General features: G+C 48.4%; 1 protein-coding gene across 4 annotated transcripts in view; it reads left to right on the forward strand.

The window, feature by feature from the left end:
* Positions 1-455: 455 nt before the first annotated feature.
* Positions 456-14,674, forward strand: part of Kdm4a (lysine demethylase 4A) — a 44,697-nt gene continuing 30,478 nt past the window's right edge. Inside the window, exons 1-6 of one of the 4 annotated variants that reach the window (XM_085839035.1) lie at positions 456-574; positions 2,705-2,872; positions 4,539-4,714; positions 10,745-10,859; positions 12,198-12,391; positions 14,083-14,132. In XM_085839035.1, coding sequence (XP_085695161.1) covers positions 2,735-2,872; positions 4,539-4,714; positions 10,745-10,859; positions 12,198-12,391; positions 14,083-14,132 — 673 coding nt within the window. In that variant the 5' untranslated portion in view covers positions 456-574; positions 2,705-2,734. Of the gene's footprint in view, positions 575-800; positions 865-2,691; positions 2,873-4,538; positions 4,715-10,744; positions 10,860-12,197; positions 12,392-14,082; positions 14,133-14,674 lie in introns of those variants that run through there. The other 3 variants (XM_021160587.3, XM_029476257.2, XM_029476258.2) reach the window with 3 other exon arrangements.

The raw sequence follows: 14,674 nt of genomic DNA on the forward strand, positions 1-14,674 counted from the left end.
GAGTCCTGGGCAAACTTGGACATGCCGGTCACGTTCTCTGAACTCCTTGACTTTAGAAACTTTCCCGGAGGTCTTCCATCGCCTTTATATCTTAGGCAAAGGAGTTACTCCAAAAAAATTAGGCTTATCCTTTCGCTAGAAACATCTTATAACCACCTGCTCCCCCTTGCCCATAACCGGCCAGCCCATTTCAGGGTATTCGCTTCTTTCTACCCAGCTTAACTATGGAGATCTGAGTCAGCCTCTGATAGGCTAACTCTGGATCCAGCCCTGATGCTCAGTGGCCCCAGTCCCGGGAGGTTCAGCGTTTTCTCCTGGCAACAGCTCGAGACGACGCTCATAGGCTAAGCGGACTCGTAGTTCCAGACGCCGAGTAGCTGTAGTGAGTGTTCATTGGTTAGCTGAGGACTTAAAGCCGTTCTTGGGTTGGTTGACTATGGGCTCTGTGAGGCTGCGCAGAGTCAGACTTTAAAGGAGGCGGAGCTCTGTCTTTCGCCCTCAAGAAAGACAGTGGGATCGGCGAGTGGCGACAACAGCAATCGGGCCTGAGCCCTGCTAGGGCTTTAGGCTCCAGGTGAGAGCCATCGGGTTTTGGATTCCCCAAGGGATTGATGTTGCCAAAACCCTTGGCCGTGAGCTCCGGTGGGGGAGGGTGGTGAGGTGGGTCTTCTGTGCTCCGTGATCGACATGTGGTTTGAGCAATAGAGAAAGGAGCTTCTAAAATAAGTTTTGCGATTGGTTCTTTCCAATCTCTAGTGGCCAATGGGCGTCGGGAGAGGGGGGCGGGCCCACTGGGCCTTATTTTCTTCTTCCTGCGGCCGGGCCTCCCTCGCCTAGGCGGTGGGGCCGGGAGGGGCAGTGTCTGTAAGTGGTGTGCGGGGACACTGGGAACTGGGCTGCCTTTGGAGGGATGCCGCGGGGGTGGCTGCGGGGGCGGAGAGTGCGGGAGTTTCAGGTCACTGTTAGCAACAGCTGCCTTTATGGAGTGCTTACCGGGCCTAGCGTTTAGGGCTCGCTTGCATCATCTGAGTTAATCATACGATCCAGCAAGGCAGGGGTTTGGGGTCCCCATTTTGCAGGTGGAGAAACTGAGACTCATCCAGTCCATTCACACAGCCAAGGTGTTAAAAAGTGACAAGAGATCAGACCGGTATTCAGAGTTTTCACTCTAGAGCCGAAGGTTTAGCTCCCGGTACTCTTTGCTTTGTTGCTGAAGGCGGACGGGAAGGTGCCCCAGACCAGATTTCCCCAAGGGAATTGATCGCAGGAATGGAACCCTAGAGTTAAAGTAATGGGATGATCCGCTAAAGTGAGTAGAGGAAATGAGTTATTCAGCAGTTACTGAGTGCCTACTTTGTGGCGAGCATTGTTCTAGCTTCTGGACACACAAAGATAAACAGAGCTAGAGGCAGATGAAGTAACATTGTGACCACCTTTGAAGCCCAGGGGAGGAGCCCCAGTCCGATATTTATGTTACCTTTTTGAAAAAATTTCAAAAGTAGAATATATTGAAAATTTACTTTTAAAATGAAAAGTCTACTAAATTGAATAGGCTTCAAGTTCCTCCACACTTGAATATTCTCTTGCAGAGAGGTCTTAGGTCTTAGTTCATGTAAGTATTAGAGCTGAGGTAGCAGAAAGTGGTAGAAGATGCTTTAGGGAGGGCACTGTGGATACATTTCCTGGTATGTAAAGCAGGGATAACAGTATATCTTTTATGCAAAGTTAATGAAAAATGCCTAGCCAGAAATCCCTCCCTTGGAGTGGAATGGAAACCCAAGAGTTACCATGACAGGGTTTCTGTTCTACTGCCCTGGAGTTTGACTCCTTGCTGCTTCCCAAAACCCATGCTAGGTGGTGGGCAGGTTGTAGGCAGCTTTCTCCTGTATAGTGAGTAGGACTGCCAGTGGCTTTGAGGAAACAGAACTCCTGGGCTGTGAGTGAGGAGGTCCAGTGAAGGACATGCCAGTTTTGCTTCTACACGGGCTCCTTTTTAGCATGCATTGTCTTTTTCTGGTTGTGGCGATCTGTTGTTTTACCAACACTGGCCTTAGGCTCTGCCCACTTACTTGAGGGCCTCATCCAAAAATGTCTGTGTATTTTCTCCCTGCAGTTGGGGAGTGTGCCTGTATTGCCAGCTCATTGCCTGGTTTCAGTGCAGTTGAGCCATCGGAGGTCATGGAGTACTGCTGAAACCATTTTGATTTAGATAGAACAGTTTCCCTTCAGTGTTTTAAACTCCTAACATACTGTTCCTGTCGAAGTACTTTTAAAACGTGAACCTCCTGAAGCCTTAGAGTCTGCAGCTAAGTTAATTTTCAGTGGTTTAGAATCTTGTGATGCTGTGCTCTAGAAAAGAGCCCATAGGAAGCTTTTTAGAAGCTCTGGCTGTCCTAGAACTCATTCTGTAAACCAGGCTGACCTGCCTCTGCCTCCTCAGTACTGGGATTAAAGGCGTGTTACCACCACATTTTTTCACCTTGACCAGGTGTACTTGTTGTAGGTTGGATTACTAACTCTACATCCTGCCTTCTTTCTCCCTAGTGCTGGGCTGCTGGGCTGCTGGGCATCTTCTGGCTTCCTCGGGTTCTTTTTAAGTGGAACAGATTCTGCTTGTCCATCTAGTCCATTTAAATAAGCATCGTGGGGGGCAGTTCCTTGTCACTTACTTTTGTTCTCTTAACACTTCAGGTTTTTATCCTAGCAAATCGGCCCCCAAAACAGAGAAGACAAGATGGCTTCTGAATCAGAAACTTTGAACCCCAGCGCTCGGATCATGACCTTTTACCCCACCATGGAAGAGTTCCGGAACTTCAGCCGCTACATTGCCTACATCGAATCCCAAGGAGCTCATCGGGCTGGGCTGGCCAAGGTAGGAGCAGGGTTGTGAACCTGCTGCGGCAGCCGCTCTGAGAATATTTCTGGCCTCTGTAATTGGAAATTAGTGGCGGGCTTGTACTTATTTGCATTGAATTACTGATGCTCCTCTCTCTCCAGTCCAGTCTTTCTTTCACACAGCTTGTGACAGTCATGTTTCCTGAGTCCCTAAAGAGGAAATGGACAGTGGTGCTATTTTTTTTTTTTTTCTCTAAGTGAACACCAGGAAAAAACCCGAGTAGTCCCGATCCTTGCTGATAGGATGGTATGCAGGTGGGACAGCAAAGGGACATACAGAGCCAGTGTCCCCAGGCCTGGCCTGGGGCCCCGTGTTTTACAGCTTTTAACCTGCCACTGGCATTCCCAACACCTGCCCCTCGCAGTTCGGTCCCCCCTGCACTGATACAGTTCGGTTTCCCTCAGGGACTTTCTTCAAGGGAGAGACTCACTGGCCAGGCCACATGAGGATTGTGGCCTCTGTAGTTTGAAATTGGTTTCTATTCTTCCTAGGCACTGAAGTAGGGCCGCCCACCCAACCCCTAGTCAATCAACCCTTTCTATGTTCAGTCACTCTCGAGGTTTTCTGAGCCCCCCACTGTAACACGATTGCATTTCTGAAGGAACCCTTTTAGACTGATGCGGAAGACTCCCTCTGAGCCAAGGGGAGCTATTCTGCCGTTTCAGTTTGAATTCCCTGCTGTATGTGTGTTCGGGTTCACTTTTTGTTTTTGTTTATCATGGGACTGAAGATTCAGATATAACACTCTATATCTCTGAGTTAGTTACCTTTTTGGATTTTTTTGTTTTGCTTTTGTTTTTGTTTACAAGCCAGGGTTTCTCTTTGTAGCTCTGGCAGGCTGGTCTCAGACTTAGATCCACCTGCCTCTGCCACCCAGTGCTGGGATTAAAGGTGTGTGCCACCACGCCCGGCTCTGAGCTTTTTTTCCCTAGCCCGTACTCTTTTGATATAGAAAAAGAAAAAAGAAAAAAGAAAAAAGAAAAAATATATACACAAAATCTAAGGATTTCAGTTCCAAAGCTGAGGACTAGTCTTAGGCTTTGGTGTCGTTCTCTGAGGCTCCTGTCAGCTGTCTCAGAGAAAATGGCTCGTTCACACAGTAGTAGGCCCTGCAGGGCCCACAGTATAGCTTTGCAACACATGGTGAGGGTATAAATTGATATACGTATTAGATTTTATATAAAAGCTGTTTGGATTTTTATGATGCATATCCATTATTTTCTTTCATAAAAGCCATAATAATTACTGTTTTCTCAGTTTTAAGTTTGCCTAGGCGAGTTTAGAGTGGACTAGGTAGTCATGTTGGTCTCAAATAGGAGATAGCCTGGAGTACTAGTGCGACGGGTGTCGCCCAGCACATCTGCTTCCAATGCTTTGTTTGCGAAAGAACCCTGGGCTGTTCAGGAACCCACTCTTCAATCAGATAAGGGGCCTAGGTTTACAAGTTCTGTTTTGCTTAGGTCACTGAGATTATGGGGTGGGCAGTGTTCGCATGACAGCGTGACTTCCTGGGTTTGGGGGAGCGTAAGTGAATCAGAGTTCCTTTCTGGTAAAATGGACTGCTAGTCTGGACGGTGGCCTACACACTTGTGGGATTCTGACGTGCTCGTTTCTCATCTGCCTCCTTCTCCATGCCTTGTAGGTCGTTCCTCCCAAAGAGTGGAAGCCTCGAACATCCTACGATGATATTGATGATCTAGTCATTCCTGCGCCCATCCAGCAGCTGGTGACTGGCCAGTCCGGCCTCTTCACTCAGTACAACATACAGAAGAAAGCCATGACTGTTCGTGAGTTCCGCAAGATCGCCAATAGCGACAAGTGAGTGGAGATGCTTTTGGGGGGTGGTGTTCTGTTTTGTTCTGCTTTGGTTTGGAGACACAGTTTGGCTGTGGAGCCTAGGCTGCCCTCATCCTTCAAGCGCAGCAGTTAAGGCTCAGCCAGTAGAAATCCACCCCCCTCCACCCCCCGACTTAACATCTAGGCCTAGAGTTGCCTCTTCTAATAAGTTTTTAAACTAAGTTTGAGAGAGGGTTTCACTAGGTAGCCCTGGTTAGCCTGGAACTGGGTATACAAACCAGGCTGGCGTTGAACTCATGCCAGTGCTTCTGAGCCCTGGGATTAAAGGCGTGTGCCACCACTTCTGGACGTTTTTATTCACATGTAAGTATGTTTAGGTGCATGTGTGCCACACATGAGTATAGAGGTCAGAGGACAGCTTTCTGAAGTCAGTTCCCTCCACTCTCTTGTCACGGGTTTTGGCCGTCAACCTCAGATCATCAGGCTTGTCGAGGAAGTCCTTTGACCCTCTGAGGCGTCTCTGGCCCTAGCATTGCTTCTTCATAGTTGTCTCACTGAAGAAGGCTGACGCTCAGGCATCCGTCCCCGCTTCTGCTCTTTGTGTAGAAGACTTTCTCCTCATAGTGCAATGCGCTCTGCCACAGTCTAAACTTCTTTGTATTATGTTTTAAATATTTAATTAATTTATTTTAATTCATTTAATTATTGTGGTTTTTCGAGACAGGGTTTCTCTGCATAACTCTGGCCTGGAACTCTCTCTGTATCCCAGGCATGCCTCTGCCTCCTGAGATCTGGGATTATATAGGTGTGTCTTTGTTTTTTGAGACATTGTTTCTCTGTGTAGCCCTGGCTGTCCTGGAACTCAGTCTGTAGATCAGGCTAGCCTCCAACTCAGAAATCTGCCTGCCTCCGCTTCCCAAGTGCTGGGATTAAAGGCTAGGTGTTTCTTATAATATCCTGGGCTAGCCTCTGCTTCATTGTATAGCCGAGAATAATGTCCTGGTCCCTCGGCCTCTACTTCCCAGTGCTGGAATTACTCTATCTGTGCCCTTTTTTAAACGTACATTTCCTTACGTATTTGTGTGGGAGTATGTAAGCATACGTGCATGGCCCTTGTGTGAAAATCAAAAGAACAGCAGCTGTGGGGTCACTTCTCTTTCTCAGGTGTAGGGGTCCCAGGGATCAAATTCAGGTCATCAGACTCAGGGGTAGTGACTTTTACCTGCCAGACAGTGTGCCAGCCTTTGTTGTTATTCTTCTTTTAAAAAATGTTTTATTATTTTCTTTTTCTCTAAAGTGCATTGGTGTTTCATCTGCTTTTATATCTTTGTGAGGATGTTGGATGCTGGAGGGACAGACAATTGTGGTTGCTGGGAATTGAACCCTGGTCCTCTGGAAGAGCAGTCAGTGTGCTCTTAACTGCTGAGCCATTTCTCCAGCCTCAGCCAGCCCTTGCTCTTATATAAAGTGACCCCGCTGTTTTCTCATTGCAAGTAGTAATTTTTTTCCTTTTAATTTTAGTGTGTAGGTGTTATGTCTGCGTGTATGTCTGTCCATCATGTGCATGCCTTGTGCATGTGGGGGCAGAGAGGAGAGGATGTTGGACCCCCTGACACTGGAGTTACAGGTAGTAGTGAATCACTGTTCAGGAGCTGGGAATTTACCCCAGGTCCTCTGCAAGAACAAGTGCTCCCCAACCACTGAGCCATTCATTTCTCTGGTACCAGTAATTTTCTTTTAAAGACTTATTTTGCCAGCATGGTAGCACACACCTTTTTTTTTTTTTTTTTTTTTTTTTTTTAAGATTTATTTATTTATTATATGTAAGTACACTGTAGCTGACTTCAGACACTCCAGAAGAGGGAGTCAGATCTCGTTACAGATGGTTGTGAGCCACCATGTGGTTGCTGGGATTTGAACTCCAGACCTTCGGAAGAGTAGTCGGGTGCTCTTACCCACTGAGCCATCGCACCAGCCCCAGCACACACCTTTAATCTCGAGGCAGACACAGGAAGGTGTCTGTGAGTTTTAGGTCACACTGGTCTATAGAGCAAGTTCAGGTCAGCCTCAGCTATGTGTCTCATACATCTTAAATACATCTTAAAACATGGTCTTATGTTTATTGATATGTGTGTGTCTGTCTGTATCCATACTAGCATGTAGGGACCCTCAAGGCTGGGAGAGAGTGTCAGATCCATCCAGGGGAGCTGGAGAATCACTGTGGGTGACCCAGTGTGGGTGCTGGGAACTAAACTCAAGTCCTCAGCAAGATCAGTACGCCCTCTCAGGCTGAGCATCTCCCTGCCCCAGCTGCAGTATGGCTTTATTTTCGTCTTTTGTTGTTATTGTTGTTAATGTTTTGGGGTTTTTTTTGGTGTTTTTTTTTTTTTTTTTTTTTTTTTTTTATAAATTAAAAAAATTGTTGGTGTTGATGGTACCCAAGGCCTCTTGTATAGACACATAGTCTTTGTAGCTCCTGCCCCAGCAGTCTGGTGCATTTTTGACTGTGGAAAATTGCATAGTCGTAGAGGAGAAAGTCGGAGGGAGGCCACAGGAGCTGCTTCGGGATATATCTGTCCCACTCGCTCGTAGGTAAGTGGCGCTGCTCATTTCCATTCCCCTTCTGTCTGCCACAGCGCAGCCGGGCACTGTCTCACTGCTGTCAGGGCACTTGGAATGTGAATGAGCAATTATCACGCCGGTTACAGTTTGCCAGCCCTTCCCATGCCGTCTTGCCCTGTTCTCTTCTTGGTGTCTCTGCTTGTTCAGTGGCTTGCCGCCCGCCCGCCATTCTGTTCTTGGCTCATCTCATCCACCCCGCATTGGACGGATCTTGTTCCGGGCATTGCGCTCTGCTCTCTTACTTATCCTCCCCGAGTCTCCCCAGCCTGAGGGGCCACGGGGATCCCTTCCTTTCCCCTTCCTCACTCCCTGAGTCTTGCTGGTTCACCTATTCTGATCTCAGCCTGGCAGCTGGAGTGGGACCTCCATTGCAAGCCCCTGGGCAGGTGCAGTGTACTTTACTGTCACATCCCTCCTCCGTGTCCTCTCCTCTTCTGCCTTCTCTTGTTTCTTGTCACTAGACTAACCGAGCGAGATCTTACGGGTGTGTTCATAACCCTTAAAACACCTGCATCGCTGGCCAGCGAGTGAATCTATGCAAATGTCTGTCTGTGGAAGTGTGACGTGCTCTGTGGATGAAAGTCTGAACCATCCTTTTACGGCTGCTCTCAGCTGTGCCCTGTACCAAGCTTGCCTGCTTGTTTTCCGAGTGGGGGGCCCCCTCAGGGCTTCATCATCCTCTCTCATCTCTCTTTTTGAGAAAACTTTCGTTATTCTCGGAGGTATGTATATGCAGTACACGCATAGCTGGTGCCTGCGGAGACCAGAAGAGGACATCAGAACGCTTGAGACTAGAGCTACAGGCATGAGCAAACATGTGGGTGCTGGGAACCTGGAAGAGTAGCCAGTGCTCTTAATTGTTGAGCCATGTCTCCAGCCTCCTGTCTTCTCTGCTGTGAGCACGTTAGTTTTTTTCCTTGTTTGTTTGTTTGTTTGGTTGGTTGTTTCTGAGACAGGGTTTCTCTGTGTAGCCCTGGCTGTCTTGGAACTCACTGAAATCCACTTGCTTCTGCTGCTCTAGTGTTGGGATTCAAGGTGTGGGCCACCCCTGACCCAACTTACTTTTTTCCTTTTTTATATTTTTTATGTTAAATCACACAGATGATCCCCTCCACCCTGGTATCTTTTTTTAAAAAATACTATTTATCTACTTTTTTTGTGTGCATGTAGGGCCTCGTGCGAGCCATTACTAAAATGAGCTCCATTGCCACCCACCACCCTGATATATAAAAAGCTTTTTTTGCCCCTAATTTCTGTTGTTGCTAAGTATTTTTCTTCAAATACTGTTTTCAGCCCCACTAATTATCTGTTGAGTGTGAGTCTCTGAGAGGATGCTGGGAACGAGGCATTGACGAGTGAGGGGCGTGGAGCCCCGTCCTTGCCATAAGTGAGGGATGCAGGTCCTGCTCCGTGCCTCGACCGACCCCTTACATCCCGGAGGGGTTGGTGTCAGGGTGTGGCTGGGTTCGCATCTTTGGCTTTTGTGCTTGGAAGCCTGGCTTCCCACGTCACTCCAGGACCTGCAGGGTGCAGTAACCTCTCCAGAGAGGGGAGGGTACGGGGTTCCTAAGGGAGAATGGGTTCACACCTGTGTCTGTGACCTTCCCCAGGCTTCCTCCTGTCCAAGGTCTCCAGAGGGAGAAACTGTATTAGATCTGCCAGGAATTCACTGTGTAACCCAGGTAACCCAGGCTGGCTTTGACTCACACGGTGATTCTATCTCACCTCCTCAGTATGCAAGCGAGACTTTACTAGGGCTTGGAAGGCCAAGATGGCTTGCTTGTTTTACCAAGCAGGACAAATACAGACTTATTAAAGAAAAGTGAAGGGGGGAAAAAACTCTTCAAAGTGAGAGGTTCAAAGGGGGGAATACCTTTTTTTTGAGTTTTAAATTTTTTATTTTATGTCTGAGGATGCTTGCCTGCATGTCTGCTTGGATATAGCAGGTACTCAAAGTACTCCCAGTGGCCACAAGAGGGCGTCAGGTCTCCTGGAGCTGGAGTTAAAGCCTTGTGAGCCTCCCCCCCCACCCATGGAGGTGCTGGGAACCACAGGAGGCGCCCCCACTGCTCTTAACCACCCATCAGCCCGGTGGGGGGGGGAGTTAAAAAAATAAAATCAAAATTGTTTATCACATTTGTCGGGTGGAGGATGGGGAGGGAGCATTGCACGTGCCTTGGCCCATGTCTCCTGCTCAGAGGGCCACACTGCTGAGTCAGTTTTCTCCTGCTTATGTAGAGTCTGGGCATTGACTTAGGCTTGCAAATTGAGAACCTTTCTTATTAAGCCATATGGTCAGGCCCCCTCCTCCCCTCCCACAGTTGTCTTTTTTTTTTTTTTTTTTTCCAAGACAGGGTTTCTCTGTGTAGCCCTGGCTGTCCTGGAACTCACTTTGTAGGCCAGGCTGGTCTCGAACTCAGAAATCCACCTGCCTCTGCCTCCCGAGTGCTGGGATTAAAGGTGTGAGCTACCATGCCCGGCTCACAGTTGTCTTTTTTAAAGTATATTTTATTTTTAGTTAGTGTGTCTGTGGCTATATACACAAATCCTGGAAACCCGCTGAGACCAGAGTCCGTTGGAACTAGAATTACAGGAAGGTTTGAGCTGCCCATACAGGTGCTGGGAACCAATGTCAGGTCCTGTCCTAGAGCAGCATGGCCCACGCTCTTAACTGCTGAGCCATCTCTCCAGCCCTTGCTTTGTTTTCTGAGACAGTGTCTCGTGTAGCAGATGACCGTGCCCTGATTCTTTTTTTTTTTTTTTTTTTTTTTTAAGATTTATTTATTGATTATATGTAAGTACACTGTAGCTGTCTTCAGACACTCCAGAAGAGGGAGTCAGATCTCGTTACGGATGGTTGTGAGCCACCATGTGGTTGCTGGGATTTGAACTCTGGACCTTTGGAAGAGTAGTTGGGTGCTCTTACCCACTGAGCCATCTCACCAGCCCCCGTGCCCTGATTCTTGATTCCCAGGTCCTGGGGTTGTAGGTGTGTTCCACTACGCCTGGCTTGAACCCCAGAGCTTTGTGTGTGCTAGGCAAGCACTGTTATCAGGTGAGCCACGGTCCCAGCCTTGTGTCTTGTTCTTTTGAAATGTTTTGTTGTCCCTGGAATAGTGGCTTGTATCTTATATGCCTTATAATGCCTAATAAACATATTCTGTTGCTGTGATAAAGCACCATGGCCAAGGCAACTTATAAAAGAAACATTTAACTGGACTCAAGGTTTCAGAGGGTGAGAGTCCGTGGTAGCCGAGTGAAGGCATGGTGGCAGGAACAGCTGAGCACTCACATCCTAAATGGCAAGCGGGACAGAGTACACCCCTTCCCAGTTCTACCACCTGGCGACCAAGTATTCAAAGACGGGCTTATGGGGGTCATTCTCAAACCATCTGTAAACGACTAACATCGTTATTTTATGTTTGAAAGGTACTGCACCCCGCGATATAGTGAATTTGAAGAACTTGAGCGTAAATACTGGAAAAACCTCACATTCAATCCTCCCATTTATGGAGCAGATGTGAATGGTACTCTCTATGAACAGGTGAGACCACTGAGAATCCTGCAGTGTATGCCAAGCACACAGTAGGCACTTAAAAAGGTGGTTGGTGAGTGGGCAGATGAACAACAGATGTTCTCCTGCCGATGCACTGTTCTGTCTTCCTTGTTAGCAGTTGTGCATGTGACTGGAGTTTGTATCTTCCGCGGTGCACGTGAACCGGGTGCTGTGGTGTCCTTTTCAAGGCTGTGCCCATAGTGCGTAGGTGGTAGATGATCAGTTCCTGAGAGGGTGGCGTAGATCACAGAAAGTGAGGCATTGCTAGAGGGAGAGGGAACGCGCGGTCTCTGCAGGAAGCAGCTCTCTGACTAATCAAATGGAAGGGCGGGGGCTTAAGAGAAGCATATTCAGATTTCACGGCTCTCCAGTGAGCCGCTGTGACAGGAGCCATTTTAACCACTTTTACTGACTTGGGATATTGTGCTTTTTTGAGCTAATAAATTGCTTTACTATCGTGGTAGAAGGGGGAATATTTGGGTCTGTTTTGGGTTGACCAAAGAAACATAAGGCTTTCAGGGTTTATCTCTCAGATTGGCTTTAATAGTGGCATCAGTTATTGAAAGGGAAGCCTTTAAAAGTGAATTCTGAGTTTGTCGATGTCAGTTCGGGGGTAGGAAGTTACTCGTGGATGGATGGGTGGCAGGGTGGTGAAGGAAAAGGTCAGAGGGCAAGAAGTAGGTCCCAAGGTCCACATGGAAGGGTGCACAGGTAGGCAGAGAGTGGAGAAACCTTAGAGGGTGACAGAAGGTGTCAGCTGTGAGATGGAGGCAGAAAAGCAGGGAGCCGCATGCACTTCAGAACCTGCTTCCAGAGAGCCCCTAGATGGCCACTGGAACTCAGGGGATGGACGTGGTGTGGTCAGCTGTCTCCCTCCACCACGTGGGTTCTGAGCATTGAACTCAGGCATGATGGCCCGCGCCTTTACTCACTACACCATTTTGCTAGCCCTTTCTTAAATATTTTTAAAGTTTACTTCATATTCTTTCAACTTTTTTTATTTTCTAATTTTACCTGCATACCTTCCATCTCTCTGTCTGTCCGTCTGTCATCCTTCATCCTTTCTTTTTTTGGAGACAGGGTCTCGTAGTATAGACCTGGCTGCCTTAACTTATTGTATAGACCAGACTGGTACTGAATGCATAGCGATCCACCTGCCTCTGACTCCTGGATGCAGGGGGCTGAAGATGTGTGCTTCCGTGCCAGGCCACTTCCTTGTTTTGGATGCTGTGGCTCTGACAGGTCACACTGTAGTCCACAGTGACAACTGACCTGAGGCCGCTGTGTTTACTTACATACGTGTCCTGGGTTGCTGTTTCTTGGCAGCATGTTGATGAGTGGAATATCGGCCGGCTGAAGACCATCCTGGACCTGGTGGAGAAGGAGAGCGGGATCACCATTGAGGGGGTGAATACCCCCTACCTTTACTTCGGCATGTGGAAGACGTCCTTTGCCTGGCACACGGAAGACATGGATCTATACAGCATCAACTATCTGCACTTCGGAGAGCCAAAGTCTTGGTAAAGTCAGCCTGCACTTAGCAGCGGGTGTCCGTTGGCACAGGGCTTCTGGCCTTTCTTACACGTGGGACTTGCAGGGTCTGGGCACTGGGTTTGAGGAAGAACCGGCAATCTGTCTTGAGTCCAGAATGCGTTTGAGGGGCAAGTTTTATTCTTGTTGTTCTTTGTTGTGTGAGACAGGGTCTTGACCCTGTAGTCCAGGTTGGCCTTAAACTGCTTCTCAACTTCCCAGGTTCTGGGATTAATAGGTACATGCTGCCACACATGGCTGAGTAGAGGGGCTCAGAGACTAGAGTGCTCTACACTGCGTACGGAACTTCGCTTCCTGTGGCAGTGGAGTCGCTCGGAGTCATGGGACCGTTCCAGGGGGCTCTGCTGCTGGCTGACTCCCTCTTTTCAGGAGGCTTGCCACTTCCTTTCCTTTCCTTTTTCTTTTTTCTTTTGCTTTTTGAGACAAGGTTTGTGTGTCTGGCTATTTTGGAACTCACTGTACTGTAGACCAATAAAGTGTCTGGGCTGAGATCTGTGAAGGACAGAGCTGGGCGGATGGCGGCAGGCATGGTGGGATGGGATTGTCAGGCTATGTCCTTCGGTCCTGCGAGGTCCACCGGTGTGTGCAGAAGGAGACAGTGCTGGGTCAGTGCTGCGTGTCTGGTGCCAAGGCCACAGCCGTGTCCCATTGTGTGCTGAGTTGAAATAGCCTTCAGTATAAGCCGTGAAGGTTAAAATGAGATAGTTGAATTTAAAGCTTAGCAGTTTTGTAGACGGTTTAAATAGTCCCTGGTGTCTCCATTTCCTTTGTTTTTCCACAAAGAGCAGCAGACACCACAGTGCATGGAGGAGTAATTAAATCTACTGGGTAATCAGTGTAGCTTGTATGGGAGAAAAATGGGCTCATCAGTGTCAAGGTGTCCAGCGCTCGGTCACCGTGTTTCGCACTCCTCCAGCCTCCGCTAGGCCTCTCCCATCCTTCCGGAGCAGGGTGAAAACCTTCACAGTGGTGTGATGCCCCTCCCACATCAGGAAACAGTGTTATTACAGGAGCCCCTCAGTAAGGAGAGAGACTGTTCTGTAGGTTCTCGCTCGGTCACCGTCGTGTGCAGAGTGAGTGAGCATGAATATATTCTGCTGCTGTGTAGGCTCTCCACTCCTCTGTCTTAAAGTCTGCTATTTCCATAGATTGCTCTTCAGTGGCCTTCCCTCTATATAGCTCAGGCTACCCTTGAATTCTTTATCCTCCTGTCTCAGCCTTCCTAGGTTTGCTTTTTGCTCCAGATGTTCTTAGGAAATACATTTGTCAGCCCAGTGTGGTGGAACACACCTTTAAGCCCAGCACCAGGGAGGCAGAGGCTGGCATGGCAGCTCCCTGAATTCCAGGCTAACCTGGTCTACATATTGAGTTCCAGGCAAGATGGTGCTGTATAGTGAGACCTGCGGCCCCAAAGTAGTTTCCGCCTTGCATGTAGTGATTGTACATACTCATGAGCTATCGTACCATATGTCAGTACATGTGTGTGATGTGTAACAATCAGGTTGGGGTATTTGGTGCAGCCATCACGTCAGACGTTTGTCGAGTCTTTGAGCTGGGGACCCTCGGGATCTTTTTCCTTCAGGGTGTTTGTGAGGGAGAGCAGGTCTCAAGAGCCTTTCCTCGTCCTCTGCTGGTGTCTGACATTGTCATGTGATTGCAGGTACTCTGTTCCACCTGAGCATGGGAAACGCCTGGAGCGTCTTGCCAAAGGTACTGTATCCCCTCCAGGTACAGGTCAGCCATCTCCTCGGCTAACTCCTTGTCCTGAGATGTTCATTCTCTGTGGTCAGATGACCTGTGACCTTTCACAGGCTGCAGATCTGGTGGGATGTGTGAGCTCAGCTGCCAGATCCCATACCTTCGTGGAACAGGCCCCGCCTGAGCCTTTCCTATTCCGTCTGTGAATGGACTTACTCCTTTCCCTGCTCTCTCTGCCTACATCCCTGCAGCCCTCCCTCAACTAGGAAGAGACTTGGTCAGATTCTTCTCCCAAGTGTCAAGTGTGAAAGCCAGATTGAGTGACTCTGTGTGTGTGTGTGTATGTGTGTGTGTGTGTGTGTATGGTGTTTGTGTGTGTGTGTGGTGTTTGTGTGTGTGTGTTTAGGCAACTTTAAGTGAACTTTGGTAGGTTTGTGCCTCTGGAGAGTCTTTCCTCTTTCAGGAGATGCTGGGTAGATCAAACTGGAGATGTGCTACCTTCAACAGGCTGGGGGTACAGGCTCAGTGTTCAGGGCCTGGAGAAGATAAGACTT

This window comes from Mus caroli, unplaced genomic scaffold (assembly GCF_978045245.1).
Source record: "Mus caroli unplaced genomic scaffold, Mus_caroli_1 scaffold_6, whole genome shotgun sequence".
Lineage (NCBI taxonomy): Eukaryota > Metazoa > Chordata > Mammalia > Rodentia > Muridae > Mus > Mus caroli.